Below are 25,050 nucleotides of genomic sequence, written 5' to 3'. Positions count from 1 at the left end.
GGATTACAGGTGCCCACCACCACACCTGGCTAATTTTTGTATTTTAATAGAGATGGGGTTTCACCATGTTGGCCAGGCTGGTCTCAAACTCCTGACCTCAGGTGATCCGCCTGCCTTGGCCTCCCAAAGTGCTGGGATTACAGGCATGAGTCACTGCACCCAGCCAGGAATGTGTACTTTGTCAGATGTGTAATACAAATACTTTCTCCCAGTCTGTAACTTGTTTATTTTTCTTAATCTATTTGATGAATAGAATTCTTAATTTTAGTGAAGATTAATTGATCAGCTTCTTTTTTGTGACTAAGTGCTGCTTATATCTTGCTAAAGAATTCTTTGCGGGGCACGTTGGCTCCCACCTGTAATCCCAGCACTTTGGGAGGGTGAGGTGGGAGGATCATTCAAGGCCAAGAGTTGAAGACCAGCCTGGGCAACGTAACGAGACCTCATCTCTCCAAACATTTTTTTAAAAATTAGCTGAGGATGGTGATGCACACCTGTAGTCCCAGCTACTCAGGAAGCTGAGGTGGGCAGATTGCTTAAGCCCAGGAGTTCGGGGCTGCAGTGAGCTACGGGTCATGTCACTGCATTCCAGCCTGTGCAACAGAGTGAGACCCTGTCTCTAAGAAAAAAAGAAAAATCTTTACCTACTCCAGGGTCATGAAAATATTCTGTTTTCCTCTAGAAGTTTGATTGTTTCAACTTTCATATTTGGCTCTGTTACCCACTTCAAATTAATGATTTTATTTTTGGCTCCAGCGCTTTTACAGTTATAAAACTAGGCTTCATTTCAATATATTGGATTCAATCATTCTACCAGAAACATCTTTTTAAAGTAGTAATGACAGGCCGGGTGCGGTGGCTCATGCCTGTAATCTTAGCACTTTGGGAGGCCAAGGCAGGCGGATCACGAGGTCAGGAGATCGAGACCATCCTGGCTAACACAGTGAAACCCTGTCTCTACTAAAATACAAAAAATTAGCCGGGCATGGTGGCAGGCGCCTGTAGTCCCAGCTACTTGGGAGGCTGAGGCAGGAGAATGGTGTGAACCCGGGAGGCGGAGCTTGTGGTGAGCCGAGATTGCGCCACTGCACTCCAGTCTGGGCCACACAGCGAGACTCTGTCTCAAAAATAAAATAAAATAAAATAAAATAAAGTAGCAATGACATGAAATGCCCATTTTCCTTTTCTCTCTGAATGTTCATTTGGTAGCATGTGATATACAAGGTAAAATTGGAATATACGTTTTTGTCTACAACTTAAGGGTAACTGACCTTTTCAGGAAAATAACACTAGACACTGACTTTGTTGTTTTAACTACAGTTATCAGCAATTCCCCTGCGCCCCACGGTCTACAATTTCCTTATTAAACACATAATCTGGTAGAAAAAATGGAATGCATTGTTTTTTTTAAAGAGGGAGGGTAGGAAGAACTGAAATAGTAACATGATTATATTTGATCTGGTGTTTTAAACAAGCAGTCTTGATGTTTCTTAACATTTACCTTAGCTCAAGGAAATAGGGAAGGAAGTATTTCATGATTGGGAGGATTACTCTCACTTTAACGCGTGTCTTTGTTTTTGTTATCTTCCTTTCCCCCCAGTCAGCAATAGTGCACAGTCAGTTGAGGCGTTTGAAATTAACTGGATCCAAAATCTCTTCTAGTTCTGGCCTTCTAAAATCTATAATCTATATAGGAAGGCATTTAAAACATGATTTAAATTCTCTGAAGCAACAGTAAAACTCAAGAGACAAATCCTGCTTCTCTTCTTAATGTGTCACTGACTTTGTGCCCTTGGGCAATTACTGGCCTTTATGTTTTTTGTCATTATTTGTATCTTGGATTTTGTCTGTAAAGTGAGGAAAATAATAAATGCCATTGACCCTATTTATCTTCCAGAAATGTTATGAGAAAAAAAGAAATCTCATTGCACTATTAGGCTGAGTGCTTGATGCCACGTTTTTGGAGAGCCACAGGCAAACAAAAACGGGTTCAGAAGACAGCTCTTACCATGGTCAAGAAACTGAGTGGTAGCATCTGAGCTATCCTGTTATACTTATCCTGTATGTTATACTTATCCTGTATGTTCCCAGAAAGCTGAACTAGGACCTGAAATAGACATTTCGGAAATTTGAGTTCATCTACATTTAAGAAAGAACACTTTTAACTACTAGAGTTTTTCTGAAATGGAAAGGAATAACTTCTGTATTATTCTAAGTATTCAAGCAGAGGCTGTATAACCCAAGTAGGGGGATATTAGGGGACATTCAAATATCAGATGGCAGAGGAAGGAGAGGTAAGCTAGTTACGATAATAATTTCAATTCTAATACGCTAATTTCATCAGTGATAGGGATCATTTTTCATCCTACAGAACTGTTCTTGTACTGATGGAATTTGAGGAATGATTATATATGATGGTGATACGGAGAACTGGTAAAGGATTTTGCAGAAATGACAACTAACACTTCTCTGCCACATTTATGGACCCAGGCGTTAATGTTGCAATTGTGAAAACATTCTGGTAATCAGTGCCTCAATTTCTAAAACTTTTAATTAAAAAGTAAAAGGGAACATTTTAGATAAGATAAACTTTTCTTTTTTAAAAGAGGTATGGGTATAAAGGAGTCCACTTACTATTATAAAGAAGGAATGGAATATCAACATTCAGAGACCGCTTTCTGGCAGCTGTCAGGCACCAGAGGTGCCTGGCAGCTGGCAAACTCAATACAGGCTTCTTTCTGAGATTTGACATTTTGCTTTCCTTTAGTGCTTATACTTCCTACTGGGAAAACAGACCATGGAGTAGAAATATGATCTCTGACATTAAGAGAAAAATTTTGTTAGCTAATATTCTTAATTGAATGATAATTATTTAATAGTACAGTATTAGAAATAAAGGCAAGTTTATAACCATTAGAATCAAAAACATGATTGCACATTTTTGTTGCAAATGTAAATATTTGGTTTTGTTCATAATTTATATTTGAACTAATAGGTAACACATTCATATGTGAACTTCCATGAAATCTCAGTTAACTAGACTCTTGCCATTTCCAAGTTTAAATTTTATTTATAATCTGCCCCCTTTCATTTTATAGCACATGAAGTGTTAGAAACTGAAAAAAAAACCAAACCCCCCCCCCTTTTTTTTTTTGAGACGGAGTCTCGCTCTGTAGCCCGGGCTGGAGTGCAATGGCCGGATCTCAGCTCACTGCAAGCTCCGCCTCCCGGGTTTACGCCATTCTCCTGCCTCAGCCTCCCGAGTAGCTGGGACTACAGGCGCCCGCCAGCTCGCCCGGCTAGATTTTTTTTGTATTTTTTTAGTAGTAGAGACGGGGTTTCACCGTGTTAGCCAGGATGGTCTCGATCTCCTGACCTTGTGATCCGCCCGTCTCGGCCTCCCAAAGTGCTGGGATTACAGGCTTGAGCCACCGCGCCCGGCAACCTTGGTATCTTAAAAAAGCTAACTGGTGAAAAAATTTATACAGTATCATTGTCAATGAAAAGAGAATCTAAAGGCTAAAAACAAATTTGAAATTGTCATCCCTCAGTAAGCATGTGATGAAGTCTCATTTTCTATACTGGCAGAAAACAATTTGAGATTGCTAGAATGGCTATGAAGGGCTATGAATGGGAGAGTGCTGTGGAACACTGCAAAAGAAATAAGCTTTAACTTTTACAGTCTAATATATATGTCAGTATCTCAGTAATAGAATAGTTGTGTCCATTAGAAGATGTGCTATTTAAGAGATAAGGTGTTAATGGAAAACACTTACGTTTTAATTAAACCTTAAAACATATCAGGAAATTGGTTATTTAGTTGTGGAAAGAGCAAAAAGATAAATGAAATAAGTATTAACTAGAGTTTTCTGCTAGATTACAACTCTGGCTTTTAAATGAGATAAGAAAATGGTTTTATCTAACGATACCAAAAAATCCTGATGAAAACATGATGCTAAGTGTATATTTGTATACATACCTGTATGTTCATTTTAAAATATTTTATCTGGATATTTGGCATCCTGAGGTGGATATTTTTACCCTCTGAAAAGTCGCGTTAATTTTTCAATCACTGACATTTGTAAAGTGCTTTGTATGAAAGGTGCTGTCTAAATGCTTTATTTCTTTGATTACTGCATCAATGAAAACCACAACTTTCTCTTGAAATTCCAATTGCAGAGTTTTGAAAGTAACCATAAAAGTATACTAATAGACCTAGAACGGGCTCCATAAGCTGTTTCTGTAAAGGACCAGATAGCGAATGTTTTAGGCTTTGCGGGTCATATGATCTCTGTCACAACTACTTAGTTGGACTGGTGGAGTACAAAAGCAGCCACAGACAATATACGAATGAATGGGTTTAGCTGTGTTCCAATAAAACCTTTTTTTTTTTGGAGACAGAGTCTCGGCCTGTTGCCCAAGGCTGGATTGCAATGGGGCAATCTCGGCTCATTGAAACCTCTGCCTCTCAGGTTCAAGCGATTCTCCTGCCTCCCCCTCCTGAGTAGCTGGGATTATAGGCACCTGCCACCAAGCCTGGCTAATTTTTTTGTATTTTTAGTAAAGACGGGGTTTCACCATGTTGGCCAGGCTGCTCTCGAACTTCTGACCTCAAGTGATCACCTGCCTTGGCCTCCCAAAGTGCTGGGATTACAGGTGTGAGCCACTGCACCTGGCCTCCGATAAAACTTTATTGATGAACATTGCAATTTGAATTTTATAAAATGTTCAAGTGTATTCTTTCGATTTTTAAAAACCACTTAAAAATGTAAAGACCATTCTTAGTTCACAGGCAGTACACTAACTGGCAGTGAGCCATAGTTTGCAAAACCTTGGTCTAGTGTGTTCGTAGGGATCAACAATAGAGATATAAAACTTCACTTGTTCATTCAACAAATATTTATTCAGTATCCATCGTGACCTGACACTAGTGTGGGAGCTGAAGATACAGCAATACAAACAGACAACATCCCTGTTCTCATGGAGCTTACATTCTTGTGGGGAAAGACAGATTCAAAAAAATGAGTGATGATGATCTGGGAGGCCGAGGTGGGTGGATTACCCGAGGTCGGGAGTTCGAGACCAGCCTGACCAACATGGAGAAACCCCGTCTCTACTAAAAATACAAAATTAGCTGAGCGTGGTGGCGCATGCCTGTAATCCCAGCTACTCAGGAGGCTGAGGCAGGAGAATCTCTTGAACCGGGGAGGCGGAGGTTGCAGTGAGCTGAGATCATGCCATTGCACTGTAGCCTGGACAACAAGAGAAAACAAACAAACAAACAAACAAACAAACAAACAAAAAAAACTCTGTCTCAAAAAAAAAATGAATGATGGTGATTAGGAAGAAATTTTATAAAGAAAAATAAAGCAAGGTAAGAGGAAAGAAAATGACAATGGGGGATGACATTTTATGTAGGGTAATAGGTAAACCTTATTTGAAAAGGTGTCTTTTAAGCAGATACCTGAACGAAAAGAGAAATTGAGCCAAGTGGCTTCCAGGAGGAAAGCATTATAGTCAGAGGGAAGGGTAAATGCAAAGGCCTTGCAGCAGGAGAATGCTTTCCCTGTCCAAATAACAGGAGAAATGTAGACAATTGATGAGATTTATATTTCAACAAAACTAACCCACTCCAAGATTCTTCCATCATTTGTACCAGCTATGTATAAACATCAGTACAGGAAACTATATTTCTATCAAAAGCAATATAGGGACTCTTCCTACTTAACTTTGTAGAGCATTCTTTTGGAAAATATTTCAAAGCTATGTTGACTGCCTACACATTAAAAGACCACAGTAGACCCCATCAAATGGAAACTTTTTGTGGCTTTGTTAGGGGGGACTGAAGTGTAAAGAAGTTACAGAATGATTAATTAAAACTAAGATGTTTTGCTGCATTTAGAAATATTTAACAAGTTTTGGTCTTCAACTGGGAGTTCCTTCGCCATCTGTCCACTCCTGTCTTTGAATGGCCTTCATGCCCCTATAAATAGCTTGAAGTTTAGGGAGGGAAATGTACTTCAATCTATCTTGTTGTTGTGTTTTAATTTAGTAGCTAAGAAGAACATTCATGTGGCCCGATCATAGACCGTTTTCCTATCTCTTTTAAGTTATGAATGCTAAGGTAGTCAGAATCTCATTTTTCTCTTAGAACTACACTCAGTTACTTCTGGTGTTATTTACAGTACACAAAGGACACTTTAAAAACATTGAGAGCTATTTAAATGTTAGAGGGTTTAAAATGTTCAGGGGACCAAGACCTTTTGCCTTTAGTTCACCAAATCAAAAGCCATCTTTCTGTGCAGTGACTAAAAGATGTTCCCACACGAAGGTTGCTCATGCGAAAGCTTTGAGCTAGTTTTTGTTCTTTCTTTTTTTTCCCTCCGTTAAGAATCCTTTCAGCACGCAGTTGAAAGTTTCATAGTTAGCATTTTTAAAAAACACTATCAAACTTACAGAAAAGTTGCAATACAGCACAAAAAAGCTTTTTTTCTGCAAGTTTTGAAAGTAATGTTGCTGACACGGTGTTCTCTCTCTCCCCTATGCTTTAGTGTATGTGCCCTGCCCTCACAATAAAATCATCAAAACCAGGAAATCAACATTGGTACATTACTACCATTCAATCCTCAGACCCCATTCAGATTTCTCCAATTGCTTCTATGATGTTCTTTACCACAAGAGATTTCGGTTCAGAATCACACATTGCTTTTCGTTGTCATGTCTCTTTCCTCTCCTTTAGTCTGGAACAGTGCCTCAGTCTTTCATAACCTTGAAACTTTTGAGGATTATAAGCTAGCTGCTTTGTAAACTATCCCTGCAAATTTGAGTTTAGTTGTTTCTTTATGGTTTGATTCGCATTTTGCATGTGTGGCAGGAATATCACAGAAGTGATGCTGTGTTCTACTCACTATCACAAGGCACATAATTTTTGTTTGTCCCGTTACTGATGATGATCACACATAACTTTGCTCCGTTACAGTGATATCAAGCAGGCTTTTCCATTATATAGGTGCTCTTTTCTTTCAACCTTGTAATTAATAAGTATTTTTGGAGAGAAGCACTTTGAAACTATATAAATATCCCATTTGTAATCAGACTTTTACTTTATTCATTTATTAATATCAGAATGTACTCATGAATTTCTGGTTTTTTTCAATGGGTTATAATCTAATACTATTATTATCGTTATGCTCCCTTGTCCCAGATTTGGCCAATGGAAACCCCTTCAAGATGACTGCTCTGTCCTTTTAAGATATCCTCTTCATTCTGTGAGCACTTCCTTGCTTTCTGGCGCAGCAAAATGTTCCAGACTCATGTTTTCAATTCTCACGTCTTAGCCACACCAGTAGCTGGTACTACAGGTATGCACCACCATACCTGGCTAATTTTTTAATTTCTCGTAGAGATGGGGTTTCGCCACGTTGGCCAGTCTTGTCTCAAACACTTGAGGCTGAGGCGGGCCTCAAATGATCCACGTGCCTCAGCCTCCCAAAATGCTGGGACTATAGGAGTGAGCCACTGTGCCCAGCTTGGAGTAAATCATTTCTTCAAGGAGCCTCATTCCTTTAAATGGAGAATAATATTTAGAAGTTAATATCTAGAAGCTATTGTAGTGTCACTGTTCCTAGGTGCTCTCAGTGAACAGGAAAAGGGACTGTATTTATGTATACCCATGTACACACATTTACATCTATATTTTATATCTTTTTTTTTTTTTTTTTTTTGCTTTGCTGTCATCCAGGCTGGAGTGCAGTGGCACCATCATAGCTCACTGCAGCCCCGAACTTGTGAGTTCAAGTGATTCTCATGCTTCAGCCTCCTGAGTAGCTAGGACTACAGGTGCACTTCACCACACCCTTCTAATTTTAATATTTTTTTGTAGAGACAGGGTCTCACTATGTTGTCCAGGCTAGTCTTAAACTCCTGGCATCAAGCAATCCTCCTGCCTTGGCCTCCCAAAGTGCTGGGATTACAGGCATGAGCCACCTCACCTGGCCTATCTTTTTATGTATAGTAGAAGCCACGAGTTCATGCTGGTACATCCACTTCCAATACAGTACCACAGGCTTCCATAATTGTAACTCCCTTCTCTGAGAGAAAAACCTGGCTCTCATTATCCTTATTATGTTTACTTATTTGACCAGTCCCCCATTATGTAATACAACCAGAACTATTGTTCTTGTATAAGACCTTTCATTTCAAAAAATACGAAAAAAAAAAGAAAGAAAATTAAAACAAAAAGGGCTGGGCATGGTGGCTCATGCCTATAATCCCAGCCCTTTGGGAAGCTAAGGCAAGAGGATCCCTTGAGGCCAGGAGTTCAAGGCAAGCCTGGGCAACATAGTGAGACTCTGTCACTACAAAAAACTTTAAGAGCCAGATGTGGTGGCACACACCTGTAGTCCTAGGTACTCAGTAGACTCAGGCAGGAGGACTGCTTGAGCCCAGGAGTTTAAGGTTACAGTGAGCTGTGATCATGCCACTGCTCTCAAGCTTGGGCAAAAGAGCAAAATCCTATCTCTTAAAAAAAAGTAAAACAAGCAAAGAAAAATTCCTACATGCTTCAGAGGAACACATAGAATTCAGAATTTATGTAATATATCATTCACAATGTCCAGCATACAATCCAAAATTATGTGGTCATATGAAGAAGCAGGAAAATGTGACCCATACTCAAGAGAAAAGGAAATCAATGGTAGTTGACCTCAAGATGGCGTACCTAATGGAACTAGCAGACAAGAATTTTTATAAACCATAATAATTACACTTCTATAATTGAAGTTGTAGAAGGAAAAGAGTGGGAGAATGGAACAGAAAAAATATTTGAAAGCATTTAGAGAAAAATGAAAAGGCTGTAAAGGAAAATATGCTTTTAATTAACAAATAGAAAAGCTCAGCAGATTAATTAAAATGAACTAAATGGAAATTCTAGAACTAAAAGTTACAATATCTGAAAAAGAAAACTCATTAGATAGGCTTAACAGCAAATTAAGATGACAGAAGAAAGAGTAAATGAACTTGAAAATATGAAAATAGAAATTATTCATTCTGAATATCAGAGAAAAAAAGGCATTGTTGGGAGATAAAGCAACAATGTCTCAGGGAACTGTGGGAAAATGTGAAAAGATCTAACACATATAATTCAAGTTATAGAAGGAAAACGGGGGGAAAGGAACAGAAAAAAAATTTGAAGAAATAATGGCTGAAAATTTCTTAAGTTTGGTGAAAAACATAACTTTACAGATTTAAGAAGTTCCATGAACCCAAGTGGGATATATGCAAATAAAATTACAGCTAGGAATGTTATGGTCAAACTGCTGAAAGCCAAAAGTAAAGAGAAAAATCTTGAAAGCACTTAGAGAAAAGGAACACATTACCCATAGGAAAGCAACAACACAAGATATCACTGATTTCTCATCAGAAACAGTAGAAGACAGAAGACAGTGGAATGCCGTCTTCAAAGAGCTGGAAGAAAAAAAAAACTGGGCCAGGTGTGGTGGTTCATGCCTCTAATACCATTTTGGGAGGCTGAGGTGAGAGGATGTCTTGAGGCCAGGAGTTCAAGATCAGCCTTGTCATCAAAGCAAGTCCCTGTCTCTAGAAAAAGAAAAAAAAAAAAAAATTAAGAAAAAAACCCTGTAAACCCAGAATTCTATATCTAGTAAAAATATCCTGTAAGATTGAAGACAAAGTAAAGACATTTTCAAATAAATGAAAACTAGGAAAAGTCCCTCAGATAATTGCACTACTAAAAATGCTAAAGTTCTTTAGACTGTAGGGAAATGATACCAGATCAGAACTCAAATATTTACAAAAAAATGAAAAGCACCAGGCCAGGCACAGTGGCTCACACCTGTAATCCTAACACTTTGGGAGGCCGGAGTGGGAGGACCAATTCAGCCCAGGAGTTTGAGACCAACCTGGGCAACATAGTGAGACCCCATCCCTCCAAAAAAAATTTTTTTTTAATTAGTCAGGCATGGTGGTGCTTCTATAGTCCCAGCTACTTGGGAGGCTGAGGTGGGAGGATTGCTTGAGCCCAGGAGGTTGAGGCTGTGGTGAACCATGATTGTGCCACTGCACTCCAGCGTGGGCAACGATCCTATCTCAAAAAAAAGAAAAAAGAAATGTTAAATATATGGGTAAATAGAAAGTACTGTGTTTTCATCTTAATCTTTAAAATACAATATGACTATTCAAAGCAAGAATTAGTATTGTAAGGTTTAAAGTATATGCAGATGTGATACATATGACAACTATAGTATAAAGCTTGGAGGATAGGAAATGGGCCTAAATGGTTGCAAGCTTTCTGCATTTTATGTGAAATGTATGATTTTAACTCTAAGAAGACTGGAAAATTAAAGATATATTTTATAGTCCCTAGAACAGGGAGAAATAGACAAATCAACAATCATATTTGGAGATTTTAGTACTCCTTTTTCAGGAACTAAACAACTAGTCAAAAATTAGTATATCCATAGCTCTGAATGACATTGTCAACTACCTTGATCTAATTAACATTTATTAAACAGTACACTTGAGAACTGCAGAATACCTAGAAGCAGCTTCTCCACTCCTTATTGAATCTCCCGCTGGTTCTGCTCACCTGCCTCCACTCCTGCCTCCACCATGTCCATCAGGGTGACCCAGAAGTTCTACAGGGTGTCCATCTCTGGCCCCAGGACCTTCAGCAGCCACTCCTATGTGAGTAGGCCCAGTGTCTGCATCAGTTCCTCAAGCTTTTGAGCTTCTCCCAAGTAGGCAGCAGCATCAGTGTCCAGGGTGTCCTGGGTGCCAGCATGGATCTGGGTGGAGGCTATGGCCGAGATGGTGGTTATAGGAGGCATCACAGCCATCACGGTCAACCAGAGCCTGCTAAGCCCTCTTAAGTTGGAGGTGGACCCCAACATCCAGGCTGTGTGCACTCAGGAGAAGGAGCAGATCAAGACCCTCACAAGTTTGCCTCCTTCATCGCAGTTCCTGAAGCAGCAGAACAAGATGCTGGGGACCAGGTAGAGCCTCCTGCAGCAGCAGAAGATGACTTGGAGCAGCAAGGACAACATGTCCAAGAGCTACATCAACAACCTTTCGTGGCAGCCAGACACTCTGGGCCAGGAGAAGCTGAAGCTGGAGGCAGATCTTGGCAACATGCAGGGGCTGGTGGAGGACTTCAAGAACAATTCAAGGACAAGATCAGTAAGTGTACAGAGATGGAGAATAAAATTGTCCTTATCAAGAAGGATGTGGATGAAGCATAGATGCACAGGGTAGAGCTGGAGTCTCACCTGGATGGCAAGCTGGTAAGATCAGCTTCCTCAGGCAGCTGTATGAAGAGGAGATCCGGGAGCTGCAGTCCCAGATCTCGGACACATCTGTGGGGCTGTCCATGGACAACACCCACTCTCTGGACACGGATGGCATCATTGCTGAGGTTGAGGCCCGGTATGAGGAGATCGCCAACTGCACTGGGCCAAGGCTGACAGCATGCAGCAGATCAAATATGGGCTGCAGACCCTGGCTGGGAAGCACCAGGATGACCTGCGTTGTACAAAGACAGAGATCTCCAAGAGAAACTGGAACATCAGCCGGCTCCAATCTGAGACTGAGGGCCTCAAAGGCCAGAGGGCTTCCCTGGAGGCCGCCATTGTGGATGTGTGGGGAGCGGTCCCTTAAGGATGCCAATGTCAAGTGGTCCAAGCTGGAGGCTGCCCTACAGCGGGCCAAGCAGGATGTGGCGCGTCAGCTGCCCAAGTACCAGGACATTGACCCTGGACATTGAGATCACCGCCTACAGGAAGCTGCTGGAGGGTGAGAAGAGCCAGCTGAAGTCTGGGATGCAGAGCATGAGTATCCATATGAAGACCACCAGGGTGGTCTGAGCTCAGCCTACAGGGGCCTTGCAAGCACTGGCCTCAGCTACAGCTTGGGATCCAGCTTTGGCTATGGCAGGGGCTCCAGCTCCTTCAGCTGCGCCCGCTTCTCCAGGGCCGTAGTTGTGAAGAAGATCGAGACCGCGATGGGAAGCTGGTGTCCCAGTCCTCTGAAGTCCTGCCCAGGTGAACGGCCACAGCAGCCCCACCCAGCCTACCCCCTCCTGTGGCTTCCTCAGAGCCTGTGGAGGAGGCCGCTGTGCAGGGGAGTATAGGGAACAGGAGACCCACCTGAGGCTCAGCCCTAACCCTCAGCCCAGGGGGAGTTTACTGCCTGGGGTACCCCCCTTGCCCATGACTCCAGTTACAAAACAATTACATCACTTTTTCTTCCTCCTAAATAAAGCCTGAGCTAGATCTGCAAAACAAAACAAAACCCACAAACCAACAAAAAACAGAACACACATACATCTCAACTACACATGGCACATTCACCGAAAACACAAGTCTTAATCCTTTTAAAAGGACTACAGTCATACAGACTGTGTTCTCTGACTGACTGTAGTGCAATGGAATTTGACTTCAATAACAAGTTAGCTAAAGAATTCCCAAATTCCCCCAAATATCTGGAAATTAAACACTTATAAATAACCAGTGGATCAAAGAAGTCACAAGGGAAATTATAACTGAATTATAATTAAAATAAAACATCAGCATTTATGAGATGCAGCTAAAGCAATGCTTGCAGGAAAACTTATAGCTTTAAATGTTTATAATTAGAAAAGAAGAAAGGAATAAAGTCAGTCACTAAAATTTCACCTTAAGAGGGCAGAAACAGAGCAAGTTAAGCCCAAAGTAGAAGGAAGATGCACTTTTGAACAAGTTCTAGTTTCACTGTATTGAAACTAGATGTATGCCTCCTTATATACCTTATATACCTTATAACCCAGTAATTCCACACCTAGGTATTGATTCAAGAGACATGAAAGCATATGACCACAGAAATACTTGTGCAAGGATGATCATACTGCAGTCTAATCATGAGAAAAACAAACATATCCCAGTTGAGGGACATTCTACAAAATACCTGACCAGTACTTAAAACTGTTAAGATCATCAAAACAAGGAAAGTCTGAGAAACTGTTCCAACCAAGAGGAACCTAAGGAGACAAGAGGACTAAATGTAATGTGGGACCCTGGAAGGGATCCTGCAACAGTAAAAGGACATTAGATGAAAACTAAGGAAATCTGAATACTTAGATAGTAATAATGTATGAATATATGTTCATTAATTATAAGAGATGTACCATACTAATGTAAGATGTTAATAATAGGGGAAATTGTGTGTGGGGTATATGGGAACTCTCTGTGCTATCTTTGCAATTTTTCCATAAATTTAAAACTACTCTAAAATTTAAAAGTTTATTATTTTAAAAAAGAATATCATAGTAGTTTGACTTAAAATAGCCCAAACTGGAAACAGTCTAGGTGTCCATCAATAAGAGAATGGATAAACAAACTGGGATATTCATATGGAATACTACTTAGCAATATAAAAGAATGAACTACTGATAAACACCACAGAATGGATGTATCTCAAAACATTATGTTGAGTGAAAGAAGCCTCAGCAAAATAATGTATACCATATGTCTGTGTGATTCTGTTTTTATGAAGTTCTAAAATAGGCTAAACTAATCTATGGTGGAAAAAGTCAAAACAGTAGTTGTCTCTGGAGTATGTGGGTGGGAATTGACTAGTAAGAGATGTGAGGGAGCTTTTCTGGGATGATGCTAATGTTCTGTATCTTGATAGGGGTTTGTATTACATGAGGATATGCATTTTTAAAAACTTATAGAATGTTACACCTAAGATCTGTGCTTATCACTGTATGTAAAATTTACCTTTTAAAATCTTATAAACAGATACTGAATTTTAGTTAATAATAATCATGCTGAAATGTTAGGACTGAGGTGGACTGATATCTGCAACTTATTTTGAAATGCATCAAAAAAGCTGGATCGATGAATGGGTTGAGTGATGAATGGGTGGAAAGATATGTGATACTGCTGCAAATGACATGATTTTATTCTTTTTAATGGCTGATTGGTATTTCATTTTGTACATATTTACCACTTTTAACTGTTTTTTTTCTGTGTGTTCAACAGTGCTCATAATAAAAAATGGGGCAAGAATAAAGAATATATGAAATTATTTCTAATGGGAGCCACTTTTTGCATATTATTCTTGGTGTAAGTAGATCTCTGGCAGACGGTTCTTAGAGTAACATTGCTGCATCAATATTTTCTTTTCATTCTCCTTGAAAGACTTTTAAGCAGAGTATAGAGAAAGAGCAGTCTTGCCCTGAAAGAGGAATTCTGCTGCTAAGTTTTCTGAAATGGTATCCCTTATTAAATTTGAAATGCTCAAACCTGTAGAAATGTACCCTAAGTAGCTAATATTTATAACCTCTTTCTTTTCAGATATACAAACAAATGTGGAACTCAAAAGCACTCAGGAGCAGTCTGTGCCCACAGGTAACATTGGGTCTTTCCTCTCTGGAAATATACCTTTACTAAAAATACCAAAGAAAGAAGCTCATGCTTATTCTGGTTGCAGTAAAAATGCTATGGAAATGTGTGTGTGTTTTTTTTAATATGGTTGTCTCTTGCTGATGAAAAAAGAACTCATCCGTTTAGATCATGTAAGTTCTTTAGCATCTTAGGGCCAAACACACGCTATCTAATGTTGATCACTGTTTGTTTGTTTGTTTTAATTTTCAGCTGATTGCTCTGAAGACAGTTTTTGTTGAATAATATAGTAGCTTATATTTGAACAACTTGCGATTTTTACTCTAGAACAGTGGTCTGCAAACTTTTTTGTAAAGGGCCAGATAGTAAATATTTAGACTTTGCAGGCCACATATGGTCTCTGTCACATATTATTTTTTGTATGTCTTACAACCCTTAAAAAATGGAAAAACCATTCCTACCTCCTGGGCTCACACAGAAGCAGGCTATGGTCAGACTTGTGTCTCAGGCCATAGTTTACTGATCCCTGCTCTAGAATAAATTATAAACATTTATAATAATTTATTTCCTGAAAATAACTTCTGCGTTCCCTCATCGATTAACTCACTGTGTGAATCAAAGCTTACATTGTATTACAAAATTTAATTTATCACTGAAATGCCTTTTTGTGTTACTGTAAGTTGTAATCACATCTTTTTTTTTTAAGTGTTAATTCATTTTTTTTTTTTTTTTTTTTTTTTTTTTTGAGATGGAATTTCACTCTTGTTGCCTAGCCTGGAGTGCAATGGCGTGATCGCGGCTCACCGCAACCTCCGCCTTCCAGGTTCAAGCGATTCTCCTACCTCAGCCTCCCAAGTAGCTGAGATTACAGGCATGCGCCACCATGCCTGGCTACTTTTGTATTTTTAGTAGAGACGGGGTTTCACCATGTTGGTCAGGCTGGTCTCAAACTCCCAACCTCAGGTGATCCACCTGCCTCGGCCTCCCAAAGTGCTGGGATTATAGGTATGAGCCATTGCGCCCGGCCAATCACATCTTTTAATTGAACCTAAACCTCATATTAATTGTTTAGGTGTCCACTGTATTTTAGTCATTTCAGGCTTGAGAAAAGTGAACCATTGTTTAGAATGGTGTCTTAGAGTTAGCAGAGTATACATTATAATATGCAGAAATTAGAAACTGTAGATATTCATAAATCAAACACTGAGTCCATGGTGATCACATTTTCAGGGGCTCCTAGTGATGGGTTTTGTGAGACGTGTTTCTCTTTCGCTCCCGCCTGTTTGGTCGTGGCTCTGCAGAAAGGAGTGCCACTGTAGAGCTTCTAGTTACCTCCTTATTTCAACCCAGCCTCAGTGCCACGGGAGTCAGTGTCTTTGACTATTTTTTGTGTTAATGGGAACTCAGTAAATATTTTATTGAAGATTGGGAAGGAGTTAGATAAAAAGAGGGTAACTTTTTAGTTCATTTCTTCTGCTATCCTCTTTTGTTAAGCTACTATGCTTATATGTGAAACTAATTCTAGTTACATCGTTCCTTTTTCTTCTAGTACTATCAATACTTATTATACTTTCTCTTAAACTTATTTTGTAACAAGTTTGCTATTTATTTAAGCATGCTTTTATTATGTCTGCTCCCTTTCACTTATGAACTTTCATAACACTTTGTATTTCCTTTATTTAATCCCTTGTCTGAGCCTACCGTGTGTTAGAGTTGTGGGCTTCTTTTATCTGTGTCTCAAAGTATGAGCTCCTTGAAGACATAATGACTTATTCACATCGGTAGCCTTGTCAAGATTTAGTAAATGTTCAAACAAATAAAGAAACTTGGGGTCCAGTATGTTTTCCACAGAATCACATTTATAATGTGAACAGAAGGGAAAAACAGAATTTGGCATACAGAAAGCTTACAGATCTTCCTCCTAGGAAAGCATCTTTCCCAAATTAGGTTATGCCAGTGTTTGCAGGCTTAGTATTTCTGGTCACTGCTTTGTCATAAATAGCAATGGCATCCTACTGAATATCGTGAGATATACCAATGGAGAGAGAATTTTTCTCCAGAAGGAACCTGAGTGCCCTTTAACTCATATGAAAGAAATATTCAAGAAAGTTGTGTGTATTCAGAGGGTACATGAACCCTGGGCATATTTCTTTTTCTTTTCTTTTCTTTTTTTTTTTGAGACGAAGTCTTACTCTGTCACCCAGGCTGGAGTGCAGTGGCGCTATCTTGGCTCTCTGCAACCTCCACCTCCCAAGTTCAAGTGATTCTCCTGCCTCAGCCTCCCAAGTAGCTGGTATTACAGGCACACACCTCCATGCCCAACTCATTTTTGTATTTTTAGTAGAGATGGGGTTTCACCATGTTGGCCAGGCTGGTCTCGAACTCCTGACCTCAGGTGATCTGCCCACCTCGGCCTCCCAAAGTGCTGGAATTACAGGTGTGAGCCACTGTGAACCCTGGGCATATTTCTAAACCTCAAGAGTTTTCATGTATATATCCCTTTTGGGTATGTGTGAGGGGGTACTGTCACTAAAGGATTGTGTGAGGCTGAAAGTTAATTGGAGGTCTACTTAATACATATTTATAAAAATCCTTTAACATTGAACCACATACTTAAAACTCCTTTTATCTTTTAGAAAGTCCAGCGGTTTTGAATGACTACAGTTTAACCAAATCTCATGAAATGGAAAATGTGGACAGTGGAGAAGGCCCAGCCAATGAAGACGAAGACATAGGAGGTGAGCCGTAGTGTACAGACTAAACACTGATGGCTGTAGATATTGCTAAGGCTTAGTGTGGAGAGGAAATCAACTCTCCAGGGAAAACTTGCATTTGTGGGTTTGGTTAGGAGTGATTCTGTTTTGCTAATTTCACAAATATTTGCATTTCATAGTTGTACGTTATCAGCAAATTTTGAGAATTTAAGGTGCTTATCCAGAGTTCCAATTGTATTAACTTTACTTAAAACATAATGTTTATTTTACTATTTTCCATTACAAAAGTAATACATGTTTATTGTAGAAAGTTTGTCTGGGGTGTTTTCTGACACCAACAAACCAATTTTCCAGTTCTCCAGACAATGACTTGGTGTCCAACAATTCAATTCAATTTTTTTTTTTTTTTTGAGGTGAAGTCTCACTGTCACCCAGGCCAGAGTGTGGTGGCGCAATCTCTGCTCACTGCAACCTCCGCCTCCCACGTTTTAGTGAGTCTCCTGCCTCAGCCTCCCAAATAGCTGAGATTACAGGCACCCACCACCACGCCCAGCTAATTTTTGTATTTTTTTAGTAGAGACAGGGTTTTACCATGTTGGCCAGGCTGGCCAGGAGCTCCTGACCTCAAGTGATCGCCAAACTCAGCCTTCCAAAGTACTGGGATTATAGGCATGAACCACCATGCCCAGCCCAATTCAATTCAATTCTGATTCTAATTCCTGATGTTTGCATAGACCCCACAGGTTACAGGCTCAGTTCCACAATACTGCACAGTACTCTCTCCACTTCAGACACCAGTCTCAAGTACCAGGTCCCCAGATTACCTGCACTTCTGTCTGGCTTAGCTACAAAATCGGGGACTCCCCTCCACATGTTTAATAATTTGCTAGGATGACTCAACAGGACTTGTTACATAACTCATTTATTCATTCCTTTACTCTCAGCTACTTTTCCTCCTTCTTACTGTCTATGCCCAAACTTTCCCACCTTTGGGAGAAACATTAGGTTTAGCCACTGCGCTGGTCTACATCATAGGCGGCAATACTAGTCTAGCAAGTACCTCTCCCTCAGTCAACTCCCATACATACAGGGTAGGGTTACAAAGGTACAGAACTAGTGGGCTATTTCTACCACTGGCCAATATATCTGCATTCAACATTAACCCCAATTTTGCCAGATGGGGTAAAGGCATAGCCTGCCTCATCAGGCCCTTAGGAATTCTGACATGAAGGTTTAAAGCTATGGTTACAGTTTCTTGCTTTGGGAATCATCTCTGTTTCTGGCACTTGTAGGTTGCAGTGCTGGTCTTGCAACCACTGCATCTGATAGGAAAGAGAAAGCTGATGTGACGATGTACGGAAGGAAAAAAAGAATAGTCATCACACCAATATCCTCCTCTTTGGCAAGAATTGTATAGTCATATCAGCATCCTCCCCCACCTCCTCTTCCCAATCCACCAGAAAAACAGAGGAATCTACCTAGTGGGAACACTCCCTTAGCTCATCTGAGAGTGACCTCACACTTGTGCACATGCATAAACCAACCCTTCATGCCTATACCTCACCCTATTTTAGACAGTGTTTCAATTGGTCCAATTCTCTATCAAACTATTACTCTGAGGAGGATAGCTCTTTGCCCATTGTTTGACATTATGGGCTGTAAGTAGAGTGCTGCTTAGTGTGAAGAAATGTGGCTCAGCCGTTCAAATTGGTGCAATATCTTCTGTTCCGGTTCTTTGATGGTACTGACCATTTGTGTCTACCACCAGATAAGCAAAGCCCCATCCAGAGTCAGTGTTTATCCCTGTCAAAACCTGTAATCCCAGCACTTTGAGAGACTGAAGCAGGAGGTTCTCTTGAGCTCAGGAATTCGGCCCAGCCTGGGCAACATGGTGAAGCCCCATCTCTATTAAAAAAAATAATTATAATAATAATACAAATATATTAGCCGGGGTGGTGGTGTGTACCTGTAGTCCCAGCTACTTGGGAGGCTAAGGCTGAAGGATCACTTGAGCCTGGGAGGTTGAGGCTGCAGTGAGCTGTGATCCCGCCACTGCACTCCAGCCTGGGCAATAGAATGAGATCCTGTCTCAAAAGAACAACAACAGGCAGGCCATAGTGACTCACACCTGTAATCCCAGCACTTTGGGAGGCTGAGGCGAGTGGATCGTTTGAAGTTGGGAGTTCGAGACCAGCCTGACCAACTGGTGAAACCCCATCTCTGCTAAAAATACAAAAATTTGCCAGGTGTGGTGGTACTCACCTGTAATCCCAGCTACTGGGGAGGCTGAGGCAGGAGAATTGCTTGAACCTGGGAGGTGGAAGTTGCAGTGAGCCGAGATTGCACCAGTGCACTCCAGCTTGGGCGACACAGTGAGACTCCATCTCAAAAAAAGAACAAAAACAAAAATGATTTGTAGCCTTTGGGACTACCAGCATTGGCTCTTCAATGCAATCTACTTGCCAACTATGTGTGGGGTCTTCCCCCTGGGGAATCTTCCCCATAGTCATCTACAGTAACTGTCTCTCTTATTGGCAGACAGAATAGTTTGTTGCTGTTTTGTGCCTCAGGGGGTCCTAGAGAAATATGTCCAAATTCAGCCCATCTTCTGCAGTGGCTGTAGCACCCCACAACCTGTCTACTCATTTCATGGACCCACATGCTTACCTCAAACAAGCACACTGTGATACTTACTAATTGGTTCTGATCAGCTTCCAAATCTGGAAGGGGGGTCTTTTGCTGAGCATTGACATTGCCTACTTTAATGCACCCCTCAAATTCCTATAGTGATTTCCATAGGGCTTTGTCCCATATGAGAGTCTCTTTAATATGCCAAGTTTCCATTGCATTCTTGCCTTACCACATGGACAGGCTGTTGGCCATTGCCCATGAATCAGAAACTGAAACATATGGGCATGTATCACTGTTCAGTTCTTCCATCACTTTTAGGAAAACAACAGATTATTCAGCTCACCGAGCTGATTTGTTTTTACCTTCTTTAATTACAGTTGTGGTGTTCCAAACAGGATGTTGTCCATTTACCTTAAAACTACCATCCACAGCCAGGCATGGTGGCTCTTGCCTGTAATCCTAACACTTTGGGAGGCCAAGGCAGGAGGATTGCTTGAGCTCAGGAGTTTAAGACCAGCCTGGGCAATATAGTGAGACCTTGTCTCTACAAAACACTTAAAAATTAGCTAGGCATGGTGGCACATGCCTGTGGTCCCATCTACTTGGGTGACTGAGGTGGGAGGATCGTTTGAGCCTGGGAGGTTGAGGCTGCAGTGAGCCCTGATTGTGTCACTGCACTCTAGGCTGGATGATAGAATAAGACCCTGTCTTAAAAAGCAGACAAAAAAACCTCTATCCACAAATCAAGCATCTCTCTGTTGGTCAAAGACTACTTTATAGGGCACTGTTTAAGTGATGATAGAATCCAGTAGCTCCTCATATAGTTCCAAAGTCAGTTGTAGAAGAAAAGAGGATCCCTACTCCTGAGTATATCATCTTTTCATTCCCCAGGTAGCATGATTCTCTATAAACTATTTCTATGTTATAGAACTCTTCTGGGCACTGCCCTCCCCATTAGAACACTTCTCTGACATCACCCAAGACTTCATTCATATTTTAGGTTTTAAAATTTTTTTTTGTCCTTTAGTCATAAGGACAGTTTCAATTAATGTCCAATAGCAGGCTAATAATTGCCTCTCAAATGGAAATTCTCTGGTCCAAAATCCAGTTGTTGTCATCGCTGGGAAGCACTCACAGGTTTTTGCCATAAGTCATTATCCAACTCTCACATACCAAGCCTAAATTTCCCCTACCCTAAGTCATCCCAGGGCCAGATACCAGTCAACCAGAGACCATCCCTATGCCCTAAGGCCCACCAGAATTATTCAGACTAGCCAATCCTAAACTGTTTACCCAGCCCTGCCTTGCCTTTTCCACAGAAACCTCAATTAAGGCTCTGACCTAAGCTTTTTCCTCATTCCTCTTTTCTGCCTCCTGACCAACACTGGTGCTTTCTCCTGTGACCTTGCATAGCACATAATAACCATCTCTCTGGGACCTGTGTATGTGACAAACTTCTTTCCAGGCCTTGTTCTTATTTTCTTTGTGTCCACACTGACTTTACCATATCATATCTGACATGTACATTCTTAGACACCCCTTAACCGAGGCATTTACCATGACCTGGTGTATTAGTCTGTTCTCATGCTGCTATGAAGAAATACCCAAGACTGGGCAATTTATAAAGAAAAGAGGTTTAATTGACTCACAGTTCTACATAGATGGGGAGGCCTCAGAAAACTTACAATCATAGCAGAAGGCATCTCTTCACAGGGCAGCAGGAGAGAATGAGTGCCAGCAGGGGAACTGCCAGACACTTATAAAACCGTCAGATCTTGGTCGGGCACAGTGGCTCATGCCTGTAATCCCAGCACTTTGGGAGGCTGAGGCAGGAAGATCACAAAATCAGGAGATTGAGACCATCCTGGCTAACATGGTGAAATCCCATCTCTCCTAAAAATACAAAAAATTAGCTGGGGGTGGTGGTAGGCCAAGGTGCCTGTAGTCCCAACTACTTGGGAGGCTGAGGCAGGAGAATGGCTTGAACCCTGGAGGCGGAGCTTTCAGTGAGCCGAGATCACGCCACTGCACTCCAGCCCGGGTGACAGAGCAAGACTCCATCTCAAAAGGAAAAACAAAACAAAACAAAACCATCAGATATTGTGAGAACTCACTATCATGAGACCAACATGGGGGAAACCACCTCCATAATTCAATTACCCCATGATTCAATCCCATCGGGTCCCTCTCACAACATGTAGGGATAATGGGGGTTACAATTCAAGATGAGATTTGGGTAGGGACACAGTTAAACCATATCATTCTGCCCCAGCCCCCACCCAAATTGCATGTCCTCACATTTCAAAACACAATCCTGCCTTCCCAACAGTCCTCCAAGTCTTAACTCACTTCAACATTAACCCAAAAGTCCAAGGCCAAAGTCTCATCTGAGACAAGGCAAGCCCCTTCTGCCTATGAGTCTGTAAAATCAAAAGCAAGGTAGTTACTTCCCAGATACAATGGGGGTACAGGCACTGTGTAAATATACTGGTTCCAAATGGGAGATATTGGCCACAGCAAAGGGGATACAGGCCCCATGTAAGTCCGAAATCCAATAGGGCAGTCACTAAACCTTGAAGTTCCAAAATTATCCCCTTTGACTCCATGTCTCATATCCACATCATAATGATGCAAGAGGTGGGCTCCCATGGCCTTGGGCAGTTCCGCCCCTGTGGCTTTGCAGGGTACAGCCCCCTTCCTGTACTGTTGAGTGTCTGTGGCTTTTCCAGGTGCATGACACAAGCCATCAATGGATCTACCATTCTGGGGTCTGGAGGACAGTGGCCCTCTTCTCACAGCTCCACTAGAGAGTGCCCCAGTAGAGACTCTGTGTGGGGGCTCTGACCCCACATTTCCCTTTTGCATGAAATTCTGCACGAGGGCTCCACCCCTCAGGCAAACTTCTGCCTGGACATGCAGATGTTTTCATACATCCTCTGAAATCTAGGCAGAGGTTCCCAAACCTCAATTCTTGAATTCTATGAACCCATAGGCTCAACATCACATGGAAGATGCCAAGGCTTGGGGCTTGTATTCTCTGAAGCAACAGCCTGAGCTGTACCTTTGCCCCTTTTAGCCCCAGCTGGAGCAGCTGGGACACAGGGCACCATGTCCTGAGCCTGCACAGAACAGGGGGACCCTGGACCCAGCCCAGGAAACCATTTTTCCTCCTAAACCTCTGGGCCTGTGATGGGAGGGGCTGCTGTGAAGGTCTCTGATATGCCCTGCAGACATTTTCCCCATTGTCTTTGTAATCAACATTAGGCACCTCGTTACTTATGCAAATTTCTGCAGCTGGTTTGAATTTCTCCTCAAAATGGGTTTTTCTTTTCTGTCACGTCAGGCTGCAAATTTTCCAAACTTTTATGCTCTGCTTCCTCTTGAACGCTTTGCTGCTTAGAAATTTCTTCCAACAGATACCTTAAATCATCTCTCTCAAGTTCAAAGTTCCACAGATCTCTAGGGCAGGGGCAAAATACTGCCAATCTCTTTACTGAAGCATAGCAAACGTTACCTTTGCTCCAGTTCCCAAGAAGTTCCTCATCTCCATCTGAGACTACCTCAGCCTGGACTTCATTGTCCATATCACTGTCAGCATTTTGGTCAAAACCATTCAATAAGTCTCTAGGAAGTTCCAAGCTTTCCCACATCTTCCTGTCTTCTGAGCCCTCCAAGTCTCTAGGAAGTTCCAAACTTTCCCACATTTTTCTGTCTTCTTTTGAGCCCTCCAAGCTGTTCCAGCCTCTGTCTTTTACCCAGATCCAAAGTTGCTTCCACATTTTTGGGTATCTTCATAGCAGTACCCCACTCTCTGTGGTACCAATTTACTGTATTAGTCCACTCTCACACTGCTATGAAGACATACCCAAGACTGGGTAATTTATAAAGAAAAAATGTTTAATTGACTCACAGTTCTGCATGGCTGGGGAGGCCTCAGGAAACTTACAATCATGGCAGAAGGTACCTCTTCACAGGATGGCAGAAGAGAGAGTGAGTGCCAGCAGGGGAAATATCGGATGCTTATAAAACCATCAGATCTTGTGAGAACTCACTCACTATCATGAGAACAGCATGGGGGAAACCACTCCCATGATTCAGTTACCTCCCACTGGGTCCCTCCCATGACATGGGATTATGGGGCTTACAATTCAAGATGAGATTTGGGTGGGGACACAGCCAAGCCATATCACCTGGGTAATGGGCATATTTAGTGTGTGAATCCTGATTATCACAAAGCCAGTTCCACATGGCTTGCATATGAAGCATATCAGCTGCTTCATCTGGGGTGTTCCAGTTGGCATTGAAAGGGGAAGTCAGATAGTTCCCCTTCTCAAGATAAATAGACCTTATAATGGCTCTTATCTGGTCCACCAGGTCAGCTGTTCCCTTAGGAATGACCTGCTGTGTGTCTGGATCATGTGTAGCCATCTGTGATTGTTCCATAGTGAGCTGTGGATCCTGTATCAACCCAAACATGCTCTTCCGCTCTGAAGCATTTAAATGCCAATATACTGCCCCTAGATTATTTATTCTTGCAATTCATTTTAGTCAAAATTCTTTAGGAAGCTGATGGTACTGACCTACAAAATAAAGTAACTCTTTCACACTATACCCTCTGGTTTCAGTAGTTTCTTGGTTTTGCCCTCCCCTACCTGGACTCTCTTTTTGGTGACCAGAGATCTTAGAGATATTTTCTGTTTTTCTCACATATTTTTTCCCATTAGAGGCAGCTTTGAGTCTAGCATCCAAAGTTCAGGCCCACCGGAATCTGAGCGTGGGTCAACATCTTTTTAACTTTCATTTCACCAACCCAACACTCTTTTTAACTTTCATTTTAGCTGTTACAGATAACAATAACCATTGGATTGTGTATTTCACTTTTTTCTTATTAGTTTGCATTTCCTTAAGTATTTAACGAACCAACTCCCCAGGAGTTGGGTTCATCTTTAAATTTCACTGGTAACTTTTATCTTTAGTAACTGATCACAGCCCAGTTGCTGCTCCATAGGTGGCCACTCAGGAATCAAAATTTCCTCATTCCCTACCCTTTTATTTTTATCCTTCCAAATCACATGTTTCTGTGAGCCAGAGCTGATCTAGCAAATCCTACTCCTGACACCAATTCTGGGGTGTTTTCCATCCACAACCAAGTCTCTAGGCAATTCAGTTGTTGGGTGTCCAACAATTCAATTCTGATACTAACTCTGAGAATTAGTACAGACCACACAGGTTAAGGGCTCAGTCCCACAGACTGCCCCTACTTCAGACACCAGTCTCAAATACCAGGCCCTCAGGTGACCCACACT

The 25,050-nt window shown here is 41.3% G+C and overlaps 1 protein-coding gene across 1 annotated transcript in view; it reads left to right on the top strand.

The window, feature by feature from the left end:
* Positions 1–25,050, top strand: part of IKZF3 (IKAROS family zinc finger 3) — a 99,544-nt gene that overhangs the window by 16,432 nt on the left and 58,062 nt on the right. The window contains exons 2-3 of the mRNA XM_017869260.1: positions 14,352–14,405; positions 17,036–17,137. Of these exons, the coding sequence (XP_017724749.1) occupies positions 14,352–14,405; positions 17,036–17,137 (156 nt within the window). The remainder of the gene's footprint in view (positions 1–14,351; positions 14,406–17,035; positions 17,138–25,050) is intronic.

Source organism: Rhinopithecus bieti, unplaced genomic scaffold, assembly GCF_001698545.2.
Source record: "Rhinopithecus bieti isolate Rb0 unplaced genomic scaffold, ASM169854v2 scaffold_5019, whole genome shotgun sequence".
Classification (NCBI taxonomy): domain Eukaryota; kingdom Metazoa; phylum Chordata; class Mammalia; order Primates; family Cercopithecidae; genus Rhinopithecus; species Rhinopithecus bieti.
Note: the sequence above shows the minus strand (reverse complement) of the source record. Positions and strands in the feature narration are given on the sequence as shown.